The sequence below is a fragment of the Haliotis rufescens genome, unplaced genomic scaffold (genome assembly GCF_023055435.1).
Source record: "Haliotis rufescens isolate VD_foot unplaced genomic scaffold, xgHalRufe1.0.p SCAF_1, whole genome shotgun sequence".
Classification (NCBI taxonomy): domain Eukaryota; kingdom Metazoa; phylum Mollusca; class Gastropoda; order Lepetellida; family Haliotidae; genus Haliotis; species Haliotis rufescens.
The window spans coordinates 70,587,006-70,600,669 of NW_025963779.1; the positions used below are offsets into that span (position 1 = coordinate 70,587,006).

Genomic DNA, 13,664 nt, shown 5'->3' on the forward strand with positions numbered 1-13,664 from the left:
GATGAAGGTCTTAGACATTTACTACTTTGTGAAAACCACATGCACGGGTAAAGTGCTGTCAAAACAAGTGCGAAAGAGGGGTTCGAACTCTTGATCATTGCAACCTGTCACGACTTACTAACTGTGTACTGGATGGCCATATGTGTATGGGCAGTGCGTTGATTAGTGGCCAGCTTCGGAAAACCACGTTGTGTGTGTTTAATCAGGCCTACCTATGAAAACCAGTAGAGAGCAACCAAACTAAATATAGTCCACAGTATGGTTGCTCTCTGCTGAATATCATTTGTAGGTCTGTTAGTACCATGATTGAAAACACAAAACTGAACTCACCATGAACATCTATTATTTTTATTTTACATGTATCATTGCATGATTTGTGTACATAAAAGTGCTTTCAGATTTACAGTTGGGCCGCTACATCTAAGTCCAGGTTGGATGAATGGATTCCAGATCCTACAGATGTGTCTGGAAACAGAAAAGTCTACATTTCTCATATTTTCCCCATCCTCAATATGAAACATTTAACTTGGTGGAGAATTTACAAAACATAATTCAAATAGTTCATCATAAGCAGGTGATATAAATGCTTCCAAATGGTAACTTGATTCTCACCGGATCACACATATCCAGAAATAGGATGACAGCCTGAACAAATAAACATATTTACCTTATAATAGTCAAATGTGCACAGATTTTCTTTAGATCGCCACAAGGAAATATGTCAAAACTATAAATATCTTCAGTCGGATTTCTTTTCAAAATGGAAAGCATTCACACAAACTACTTCCGCCTATCGTTACATGAAGGCTCGGTTGAAATGAAGAACAGTGCATTTAATTTAATCTTGTGTCCGTTTTATCAGCAGAAGTAAATAGGTATTTAAAGAGGGGTGAGCTTGAACATATTTGGCAATACATAGCTTTGTTTGCCTGCTAGCTCAAATTGTATTTCAATCTGATCAGAAACAACTCAGGACAAGGAGAATGACATAACCAAATTACTATGACCTTGTTGTTAAAATTCAATATGATCAAAGGGAGGTAGCCCTCTATTTACTATGGTCTGTGTCAGGTTCAGTTCATGCACCACTACTTTAAAAAAAATTCCGCTTCTCACACGTATGCGCTACTGCATACCGACTTCCGTCTTTGTTGATGATAGCATAACGTGAATACTAATTACACAACACAACTACGCATCGAAACTACTCGTGGTTTTATCCCATTGTATCACATACACTGCCCGACAGGAGAGTTGATAGACAAAAGACAGACAACTACAGTCACCTCTTACAGTGTCATAGCATAAGGGAAACTGAAAGAAAGACGACATAAACGTTAAGAAAATAGAAAATATCTCCTCACTTTGCAACAGTGATACTATACGCGTTTGAACCCCATATTTCATTAAAATGAAGTGTGATATACCCACTGCGTAACTATCAACAACTACCATACAACATCGTTGGTGATATAGTAGGCACTTACCGCTACAATGTCAAGCCCCAGGTTTAGGCTCATCTCCGAGTATGCACGATATGCACTGTAGGCTCCAGTTGTATATTCATACAGCGCCTCGAACAGGAAGGCATACTGCTCCTGGAATTAAACACCGACACGCATGATAATATTGAGTATAAATATAGAGAAAATAATTTGAAAAATTAAATTGGGTTTATACTTCATGCCCTGATACTCATGTACATCGAGATGGAGACATCGTAATTTGGGCCTTGTGTAGAACGCAATTTTCACTGCTGATGATTTGTACAAAACAACAGTCTGGAGACGGACAGATTTTGGTTTTGTAAACTTGTGTCAAATGTGATAGGACTACCCAAGTGTAATCACCCTTTGTGTGAGTGAGTGAGGTTTTACGCCGCTTTCAGCAATATTCCTGCCATATCACGACGGGGGACATCAGAAATAGGCTTCACACGTTGTACCCATGATGGGAATCGAACCCGAGCCTTCGACGTGACGAGCGAACGCTTTAACTACTTGGCTACCCCACGGTCCCGCACCGGTTCAGTGTAAATGAGGATGTCAACTTTTAGTATGGGGATTCGGGTGTTTATTTAGAGGGTATTAGGAACTCAGGGGTGTGGTACGCAGGACGCAAATATAATCGTATTTGATATTCAGATTAAACATTAAAAAAATAATATTGGAGGACGTAATAATTTCTTTTATATATTTTATTTTTTCGGTAATTTAACTACAAATCGCACCTCTTCTCAATGCTTGAAGGATTCGTGTTAAGCTGTATTCGGGATTCAGGTCTGGGCAGTGAGACTCACAGTCAACAATTAGTGGTATTCGGTATCCTGGGGAGGAGGGAGTCGGCACCTATGTTAAACACAAAATCCCGTTCTGTATGTTCAGCGTTATGGCACCCACCTCGGTCTGGACCATCTCCATCCGCTGTTCTCGGAGGTGAGATACACAGCCGAAAACATCCACAATATCGTCAGCCTTTGCCTGGGACAGGAGGTAGTGCAGAGCAATGAATGTTCCAGTTCGGCCGATTCCAGCACTGAAATGAGCAATAATGTGTCATTACATCAATATTAGTAAACATTAAAAACTCAACGCCCTTGATTCAAACAGCACAGTGAAAGAAGGACTACCTGCAGTGGACGATGACTGGTCCGTGTACAGCTGACGCATCTCGGAGCACCGCTGACCGGAAGTCGAGAAATGACGTCACATCACGTGGGGAATCACAGTCAGGCCAGGCGGTGAAGTGGTATTGGTATATTTCCCTCTTCACCTCTCCAGACTTGAACATAGGAACATGTTAGTGGCAATGTATCGCAATATTTGCGTCAAGAAAGGAGTTTCCAGTTACTCAATCGTTCACTCACTAGCTCACTGACACATAAACCTGAGAGTGGAAGAAGTGTGTGTGTGTGTGTGTGTGTGTGTGTGTGTGTGTGTGTGTGTCTGTGTCTGTGTGTGATTAAGTTACATAATACTGTACACCAGAAACTGATTTATTTGACGTCATGTACATAAGAGGACGAGCTCAATGTATCCTGTTGTATCGAGAGCATGACACTTTTTCACTTTCCTTCACGTAGGTCTTAAATGTGCCCCGCTTTCATTGGTGATTTATGAATATAGGTTATATTTTTACCTTGGTGATATTGAACGTCCTCTTTACATAAGTGTCGCTGACTTCTTCAAGCACAAACTCCACCATGATGTCATCAAATGTTTTGTTTTCATTGAATTCGCCTGGCCAATACTTGACACACTTCATCTGAAAATAACCATGGTTTGCGTTAATGTCTCAATAATCTGTCCAAATTGCTGTGATACATTCACGTTCTTATATCGGTGATATGTGTGCCCAATTCGTCTTCGTCGCCGCAATTCGCTGGGCAGAGTTGTGTCCCTTAGGTGTGCAGAGAAACATCTGAAACCTGTATTGATTCAGGCGTATCACCCACATTAAGATTACACAGCTTGATATAATTGAACAACTGTTCAAAGTGGCGCTAGGCCCACTTCACTAATCTTAATATTTCAGCCAGACTTTTGACCGATGTTATTCTTATTAAAAAGTTAAACAATCATATAAGCACCGGAAAATATTCCATGGCAATCATTTTGAGATTTAGTGTGCACCAATTTAACGATAACAAAATGGTAACAGGAAGAAAACAAGGAATTTGGATTGTAATAATTCTGCAATTAAGTTTTATTAAAGTAGAAGTGACAGGAAACAGTGGCTATGAAATTAAATACGAACACTATTTAGTCAGGACGGGAATGATATTAATGAAGTTATTCTGATAATTGAATCATTGATCACCACGTCAATGACAGTCCTGAAGGCGGATTACCTGGACGAACTTAGCCCGGCTGACGAGGTGTATCTGTACACATGAAATTTATGAAATAAATCAATAGAATTTCGTAAAACAACCTTTCCGTCTTCAATGATGTTCGTAAGCATGACAATCTGTCGAGCATGGGTCTCCCATACCATCCTCCAGAAGTCTGGCACCACACGCAGAAACGGCCCTTAAAAACATGAGTGAGTATTATTTAGCAATAATCCAGCAATATCACGGCGGGGGACACCAGAAATGGGCTTTTCACACATTGTACCCATGTCGGGAATCGAACCCGGGTCTTCGGCGTGACGAGCAAACACTTTAACCACTAGGCTACCCGACTGCCCCTTTAAGAAACATGAAGTTAATCTGATTAGTTCATGGCATCCAATGAAGGAAATGGGCTTGCTGAAATGTTTGTGATGGAAGAATAAAAAAAAGGCTTGAAGTGACAGCAAAACGACCATGGCAGGTTACGAAAATAATAAAATCTCAAGTAGAGATAATTTCTTTGTTACTGATAGCTCACCTTGCGCGGCTATGAACTGTTGCAGGCTGCCGACCCCCTGGTGAGAAATATAACGTTATCAATATTAACGGTGCATGTATGTGAATACACTGAAACCCGTTATACCAGACATCACCGTTTCTACTGTAAGCGTTCGGGTTAACACATGTCCGGATTACGTTATAAGAGATACGTAGTAATATCACGCCCATCATATATAGATTGCCCCAATGATAGTCCAGATGACGGGCATTCTGGATAAACGAGGTTTCTCTGTATGTACTATTCTCGGTTCTCGTACCTAGCCTGCCGGGCAGAAAGTGTACACCAATGTTTGATGAAAAAAAGCAATGAATAGTCGATGGTGATGTATTTCATACGGTCACACGGGTATTTCATACCATCATAGTTGTGCTTTTAGGCGTCATGCTTGCAGTGTTTCGGCGACTGTTTTGGTAACGTTTGTAATATTTTGCTCAAAACCAGTTTTCAAGTGTATACTTTCTATTGCCCGGAAGTTTAGATAGGTTATGTTCATTTACACACTTAAACTCAATCTGATATCGATGTAACGATTAATGTGAATATCTATCGCATACAGTCGTACTATGAATTCATACACATTTGGAAATGTATGTCAAATATTGTTTCAAGTACTTACCCATATGAAATTTGTGGCATTTGTGATGGTAACTATGTTGTCTCAAATAATACTTTGCATCACAAAACTATATATTTTTTCCTTTCATGCACGTTAACGTGGATTTTTAAATCAAATTGAAGTTACGTTAACGTGGATTTTTAAAACAAATTGAAGTTGCGTTATACGGTGAGTAAGCGGTTAGTTGTGTACCGCCACCAGTACAGTGTGTGTCTTGTGTCAAATCAATCATTGTGTGAGTGGAAAGCCCAAAACATAAATGTGATGTTTTAACAGCGTAACCATGGTGAAATTGGAATTTATACAATCAGCGGAGAATGTCGTCTAAGGAACACATTTCTTAACAACCTGTTACGTTTTAGAATATGGTGCTACCTGCGCCCCGTATGTTCAATGACGTCAGAAACAACGAACATACCTGTATGTAATTAGCATTGATGTATCCACTGGAAACATTCTCGGCGACCACCTTTAACACAACTCGACTGCTATCATCTGAATGTGTAGCGAAGATACAAACAGAGAGCATTAATAATAAATTAAATATATTTCATAGTGAGATTTACAGAAATGGGTTTCACCGATTTATATACCAATAAATATTTACTCATAATATCAAACAGGCTCCATTATTTACAGACCGACGTCAAATAGCTGGAATATTGCTGACAAACAAACTAGACGATGGTTACCTACATGAAGTAACGTCTTTGCTGACAAGCGTGATTAGACGTTATCTTTGATGAAAACAACCAGTGAGTGATGTGGGATAAATGTCGTTATGAAAATTATTTCGGTAATGTCACGGCGTATCATCTTAATGGGGCAGGACAGCCCGAAGGGATGCATGTATTAGAAGTTTACTGTGCACTCAAAATATAAACTCATATTCAGGATGAATCTGGGATTCGAAATCCTATGGGGCGTAACTTTGTAATCAAATGGGCATCAATTGGGCCACTCTCAAAATAATATCAAATTTCACTCGGGGATATACCGATATATCTTCTCTGAATGAGTGGCCTTTGTTCTCCCTGTCCACACTAAGATATACGGATTATCTCCCCTGAGTTAATTGACATTGTATGTCCCTCGCGAAGGCTCGCGATGAATTGACAAGGAACAAGGAACTCGCACTTTTTCGTTGGCCGTTTGTGCAAGGTGTACAGCTGCCGGTCGGAGGCTACTTACACGGTAGAACATCCCGGTATCTGTTCTTGCAGATGTTATCACTCTTCTTCGCCTCACTGCACAGCGTGTAGTCTGCTCTTGGTAGATCCTTCAAACAAGTTGATAATCAAACATTTAGATCATATTTCTGGCTAAAACAAATACAACGTCAGAATGGCAGAAAACATGGTGTTGATTTTCCTACGAAACCTATTTCATTGGGGGTAAAAGGCGAAACCGCGGTGAAAACAACACGAACGGATCACTGAAAGTCAGTGATGACACCAGGTGGCGCCCCACCGGTAGAACCCGCCACTCACACAATTTGTTTACCAGAACAGGCGTGATTTCACAATTCAAACTCTAGAGTTTCAATTTAAAAAAAACACATTTTTTTTTATAATATCCAATTGTTTGCTCATTGTCAGTTGTGTGACGTCATCCACCTAGAAATATTTCAAGCATTACCTACTTTCGATTATCTGTGAATTTTGTTTGTGATAATGCAAAGCCGACTGATACAATACCACTTAATGATGATACTGTTCTGAAGAATCAAGCCAACGGCCATGCAAGGTAACAACAAGAACCATTTTTAACATCATTTGGTGTGACGGGGCCGAGGATCAAACCACCGGCCTTTATCTCTCCGGGCAGACGCTCTATCCACTAGACCACGGAAGCGGTCTACTTTATAGTTTTAATATACGGAGATGGGATATATCGGATGTATTGTGTATCGGAAGACGTTTAAGGGTCAAGATGTTTTACAGACTACTGCGGTTCAAAAAAGAAAAAATATGTAATGTTATAAAGTTACATTTTTTACATGCATCAAACTTTCTAATCGCTTGTATAGCAAATGCCTTCACCTCGTAGTATGTAAATTGAACATGACACTTACTTCAAATTGCTTGAACAGACACTTGGTACTGAGGAAGAGCTGTAGACATCGCCTCATGTCTGTCTCGCGGGTCTCTGTAGCTGACTCTCTATTGGGATGGCCGTGTTGGCGACTGAGGGAGTCATACACTGTGTCGTCGACAGCGTCAGTGCCGAGGCGTTTGTCGTCACTGACGCCGCTGGTACTTGGACACGGGTTGTTATTGACTGCTTGGAGTTCTGAAATAAACAGCTGATGCATGTAGTGTGAATTTTATCTCGAGAGCGTTGTTGCAGTACCTTGCACTATAGTACGAAATCGCACCCATCCACCGTTACTTCCCAGATGTGATAATTTGAAGTTCAGTTAATTAAAATTGAATGGACATAATGAACAGTCACTCATACTCAGAATTTGTTCAATACCTAATCGTATGACAGGATTGAATCTGGTTCCTACACAATGTCAAATAAAACGAACATCCAGATTGAATATCGACGACATTACATAACATCAGGTGCAAAGTGAGTATAGACTTTTCCACATCCATTGTATCAGTTCTCTGTAGATCGACACGTTGTATATACTATCCCACAAATGTAGGGGATAGTGGGAATCATCAAGACATATCTTGTGACCTATATGATATGATCATATCTGCTGGGGAGTAGGCGATCAGATTCTGGGTTCTAATGGTTAATGTGATGAGATGGTGGCACACAAGGTCGTTAAAGAGGTCGAGGGTCATACGAAATTTGCATTTTGCAGCCAACGTCACTGATATCGGGTAAAACCACCTCTGTTGGCCAAACATGCACGAATTTTTCGAGGCATGCTTCTGATGAGTCGACCAATGTCAGCTTGACTCATGTTGTGCTGACCATGGCATGACATGGGTGTGTAGCTGTTGGAGGAATTGGGTCACAATCCTCACAAGATGAGCACGTGCATTATCATCTTGAAAGATGAAACGTTGCCCAACACGCTTTGCAAAAGTGGTGCAACGATGCTGACCCGATAGTGTTGAAATGTGACTCTACCAATGACGGTATTGAGCGCAGTTCAGCCAGTCGTTTTGATACCACCCCATACCATTATGGACCCGCCCCCAAAACGATCATGATGTACGACGTTAACGCCAATAAAAGACTCATTAGAATCGATGCCTTCGGTCGTTGAAGTTGGGAGTGCTGACGTTCCCTACACCGCTGACGCTCACAATCTGCTGATGACAAATTGAGAAACATGTAGCGTTTGGGCAACAAGATTCTGACGTGTGCCCACCTCCAACATGACCTTAGCACGTGAACGTTAAGAACGTTGCAAACGTCGCATGATCGTTGTTTCTTTAATGATTAAATGTGTTGAATAAGTGTCTTTGGGCGTTTAGTTCCAAGAGATCAGTTTGCGTCTGCTAACAACCGAGTCTGAGTGAAAATGGTAAATCAGGCATAACACCCTTTGCACGTGCTGTCCTGGGTCACGTGCTTCATGACTGTCACAGTGTTGTGTTTTGGAGTGGACTTCTTCGGAAATGTTCTTGCCACATAAATCGCTTACTTTCATTGCCAGACATTTGAGTATTTTCCTATAGTTTCACCTCAGACAAATTATCCCCTACGTTCTGCAAAGTATATCATATTTATAAACCTTTATAAAACCAAATACCATACCGTTTACCACTTCTAAACATAGACTTTGGCTGTTTTGATTTCCTCTGGATAGGCAGCTCATTGAACCGTCACGAGAAATCGGTGTTACCCTGGAATTGCACAAGGAAATGATAAGTCACTGAGTACAGGTGTACGGGTGGTGAGTGTCGGAAGCACACCTGAAAGTGTGGATCTCAGAGTAAGAGATTAGAACTGCCAGCTTTGGCAGTCGGACAGTTTTTCAACGGGAAAAATAAACAATCCGATTGATGACAGACCAGAATAGAGTCTTAATGTGCCTTGCACAACGAATACCCGGCGTCATCACTTATTTTTAGTGATCCATTCAAAATATTCATCACTATTTTGCCTTTATGGAATCTGTTTCGGCAGATAATCGGGACAGTTATTTCCTGATGTTGACATTTTGAATTTACTAGTGTTATCGTCGGTACATATACAGTGATCACTGAAGGTAAATGTTTCCACAAGCCATTTTCAATTTGTTACAGGGACGTTTCTGTACACAGCAATAACAAGTGCAACTCACCGACCAGAGTTCGCGTATGCACTGACACGACGACTGTTTCCGCCCAGCCACCTGTGACTGAAATGGTAAGAAAAAATTGAGTAAGGGTTTCGTTGCCACAGATGAATGACTTTGTATAAACATTAACCTGTCTATAATTGTATAACATCAGTAACGACAGAATGCACGGATACATGTCTGTGTGCGTGTTAGCATTGTGTGTATATGCGTGTTTGTGTGTTATGTATGTATGTATGTATGTTTTGTATGTATGTATGTATGTATGTATGTGTGTGTGTGTGTGTGTGTGTGTGTGTGTGTGTGTGTGTGTGTGTGTGTGTGTGTGTGTGTGTGTGTGTGTGTGTGTGTGTGTGTGTGTGTGTATGTGTGTGTGTGTGTGCGTGTGTGTGTGTGTGAGGTAGCGGGCGTGTGTGTGATTTCAAATAAATAATTGTCACATAAAAGAGGGACAAGACTCGAGTCAATAAGTAGCCACAGGTCATTCAAATACACTTAACCTGTTTTTATAATTGCCCTAATTACAACGAAACATTATCTTAATTTCACACGAGGCACTAACACTAATGTTTTGACCTACTGTGAAGCGTTGTCCCGCTTTAATGTACTTTCTCAGTATACAGATTAACACGGGACTTACCGGCGTGTGCGGTAGATGCACGTGAACACTTCGATCACAAATATCACCACAAGCAAGCCACTTGATACACATATGACATATGGGCAGTAATCACCTAAATAAATGAAACAGACATAGGAAGAAGTGAAGGTTATATTTATTGTTGAATCAAATTATACTTTATGCGTTATAATAAGTTATATATAACGAGATTTTAAATGATTGTTCAAGTTATCAATTGACAAGTTTTAATTGACTGACACACTTTGAAACGCAATGTTCACGTTTAACTATAAAGGTATGCGATATTCGGCGATGATGATGATGATGATGATGATGATGATGATGATGTTGGAGATTTAACGAGCGCTTCCGGGGATATCGATTTCTCACTCGGTATTCGGCAATGAATTGTTTCAGTTATAGCCTATTAAATATCAATGAAACGTGTCTTCACAGGCAGTTGTTTATGTATTAACACTTGGAGTCACTGTGTTCTAATGTTAAGGATTAATATGACAGAAACTAATCAATACCAGTACACTTACATTCCATACTTGTGCTGTTATCCCCGAAAGGCGAAAGAGAAGGTAAATCCTTAAAAAATAATCAAGAATACACATCCAGTAAGTTAATTGCATAACAAGTCCGTAATTTCCTCAACAGCGAGGCATTCTGACATCTGAAAAACCTTGTTGAACCGATATGCACTCATGATGCCACAGAGTTATTCCCCCTATATCAACACGGCATATTATACGATTAATTACTATTTTAAGTAAAAGGCTTAATATATATTAAAGGGCTAACCATGATCTCTCATGCCTTCAATCTAGAGCCATTAAACCATGCTTGATCCACGAAACAAATAAAGACTTATTTCATTTTCGTATACAAATCCAGTTGATATTAGTGTTGTAAGGTTATTGTCACACATAAACTCTATCGTGTATGAAAAAAACGTGTCTGCGAAGTAGCAGTTATTAAACAGATGTAGACACGGATCCATATGGGGGATGCAGTGGATTCAGCTGCCGGTACATGCTCACTGTTCACTTACACAGTCGTTTCCTGAATGTCTTTGAAGTACTTGCCTTTAGCATCAGCCGTTCAAGCAACTACATACATGTGTGTCAGAGCTTATGGTTTTCTTTATGATTTGTTAGTGAATGTCGATTGAATCTTTTTTGTGTGAATAATCCCAGACCATAAAAAATATGGTATAATTACTTTTGAACGTCAGTTCGTATTACTTCAACTACACAAGAAATAAATTTTTACTTCATGCTTCATTACACGAATGCTGTAATTATCAATCATTTAACTAGGTGAAGGTGAGATTTGGTTTAACGTTGCGTCCAAGATTATTGCACTTATATAGCGACGTGCATGCATGTGTGTGTGTGTGTGTGTGTGTGTGTGTGTGTGTGTGTGCTTGTATTAGCCCGGACTGATGCCGATTTATAGTGCTAGCTCACTGAGATACCTTGCCGCAGTTTAACATGCATATCTCACTCAGACACAGTATACTGACTCCGAGCCGACCAGTCCTTGTTTTATCCCCTTAATGCCGAGCGCCAGGGTAACAACAAGTACCATCTTTTAAAGGTCTTTTGGTATGACGCGGCCGGGGATCGAACCCCGGACCTTCCGCTCTCCGGGCGGACGCTCTACTAGACCACGGATGCGGTCCAATCATTTAACTACTTATAACTACACAGCTGCACGTTTTCCTGTTTATTAATGATCCATATGTTTTAAAAATATTTCTCGGAACAACCTTTTTGACTTTTTATTTCATGGAAGTACATGTGGTTACATACCGCTTCCGTGGTCTAGTGGTAGAGCGTCCGCCCGGATAGCGGTACTTGTTGTTACCCTGTCTTGCTCTCGGCATTAAGGGGCTTAAACAAGGACCGGACTCGGAGTCAGTGTACTGTGTCTGAGTGAGGTATTCACACAAACACACACACGTACATGCACGTCGCTATATAAGTGCAATAATCTTGGACGCGACGTTAAACCCCATTTCACCTCACCTGTGGTTAACATGATACAGTTCATCACTCAACTGACCTAACTGGTTAGACTCTGTGACACAAACTTCAGCCAATAACATAAAATATGTAATCATATTACTAATACGGGTAATCGGTTCTGCCCGTATAAGGAGAATTCAGTTACAAATTGCCACGTGTGACAATAAGATTGTTTAGGCATTACTTCAGATTTGATATGGCCAGTTATGTTAGTGGAATAGACTTTTTATCTGATGAAACATTCTCTTGCAATGATGTAGGTAAATGATCACTAGAAAAGCGAACTTACCCTTTGCGTTCATGCCTGCAATGTTTAGTAGATGAACCGTTATGTAAGGTGCACGTCCTTGTTTCACATCGATACTGATACCACTTGTACGTCACACACTACAACCTTCTATTTCCTGTCCCACTTGTCACTGACATCAATAATATTCATATGAAGTAAATCTAAACAAAGTTTCAAATCCATCAGCACGGTAGTGATCACTGTGAAACTATGCTGCTCGGGAAGGGGTAATTGAATTAAGAATATGGACTCCATTTTGTGTGTGTGCGTGCGTGCGTATGCGTGCGTGCGTGCGTGCGTGCGTGCGTGCGTGCGTGCGTGCGTGTCTTCTGAAGCAGTGACAGAAAAATGGGTTTGTCAGAAAAAAGGCCCAGGTCGCTGGATGTTGAATACCCGGTCCATCATACGGTGGTATTTTATTGTGTAATGTCCTCACGTATGGAAGTCCTTGCTTCTTTTATAAAGTCAACATCATCAGTATCCAGTCAACCCGCATGGGACTGTAACAGGTCCAGAACATTCTATTTGTTGTCGTAAGAGGTGACTCACTAGGATCAAATTATCAGGCTCGTTGACTTATTTACGTGTCATCGTACCCTGACTACGTGGGACGTTGCTCATAATATCAACCACCGGTTTGTCTGGCACACATTCGATTATTTATAGGTCGATATGATACAGCTGGATTATTGCAGACAGCGGTGGAAAGAAACGACAAAGAAACAAAATTTAATACTGAATTGTTAGTAACTTAGAGATACGAGAAATGGTTTTTGATTCAACAAAAGCAAAAGCGATATCATGTGATGAAAATCTCGCCATCTCGTTGTCAGTCGATTTACCGGTGTTGTGTAATGTTAAAGGGATTTGGGTGACATACATGTTCTTGTACAGACATAATTGCGTTAAAAAAACCAAGTCAGATAACATTATGAAATATTTCCGCCACTTCATATCATGCAAAACGCGAAGGTGTTAATAAAGACGTGCTTGTTGTTTCGAAGTTAAATGACCCAGCGAAACTTAATCAGAGGCGATCAATTTTGGTGTACTTTGAAGTTACCTCAACAGCAGTTCGATATTTCTCGATCAGAGATACCGATAGTCGATATAAGGTTCAGTGAATGAGTGTATTAAATGAGCATTTAAGTGATATCACAGCGAATCAGTGAAACGTGTGATGAGTGAGTGATTGAGTGAGTGAGTACGGTTTTACGCCGCTTTTAGCAATATTCCAGCAATATCACGGCGGGGGACACCAGAAATGGGCTTCACACATTTTACCCATGTCGGGAATCGAACCCGGGTCTTCGGCGTGACGAGCAAACGCTTAAACCACTAGGCTACCCGACCGCCCAAATGTGTGATGAAAACCCGAGTGAGTGGATTAACGTTAACACGATTTCCATGATAAGAGTGAACGATTGAGTTGGTTTTAACGCCGATTTAAGA

The 13,664-nt window shown here is 40.5% G+C and overlaps 1 protein-coding gene across 3 annotated transcripts; it reads right to left on the bottom strand.

Annotated features, from left to right (window-relative positions):
- Window positions 1-332: 332 nt before the first annotated feature.
- Window positions 333-12,302, bottom strand: LOC124119479 (receptor-type tyrosine-protein phosphatase mu-like). Of its 3 annotated transcripts, none has more exons than XM_046481995.2 (15): window positions 12,213-12,302; window positions 10,433-10,481; window positions 9,906-9,999; window positions 9,269-9,325; window positions 8,740-8,828; window positions 7,088-7,305; window positions 6,205-6,292; window positions 5,432-5,508; window positions 4,374-4,410; window positions 3,934-4,031; window positions 3,139-3,264; window positions 2,630-2,781; window positions 2,400-2,535; window positions 1,488-1,598; window positions 333-465 (listed from the first exon to the last, which is right to left on the bottom strand). In XM_046481995.2, exons 2-15 carry the CDS (start codon window positions 10,437-10,439, stop codon window positions 454-456), a joined length of 1,302 nt encoding a protein of 433 aa, XP_046337951.2. In that variant the 5' UTR covers window positions 10,440-10,481; window positions 12,213-12,302; the 3' UTR covers window positions 333-453. The 3 variants fall into 3 exon arrangements, with proteins under 3 accessions (XP_046337951.2, XP_046337950.2, XP_048256253.1); XM_046481994.2 differs by having other exon boundaries at window positions 333-481; XM_048400296.1 differs by having other exon boundaries at window positions 333-481; window positions 10,433-10,446; window positions 12,213-12,229.
- Window positions 12,303-13,664: the final 1,362 nt, after the last annotated feature.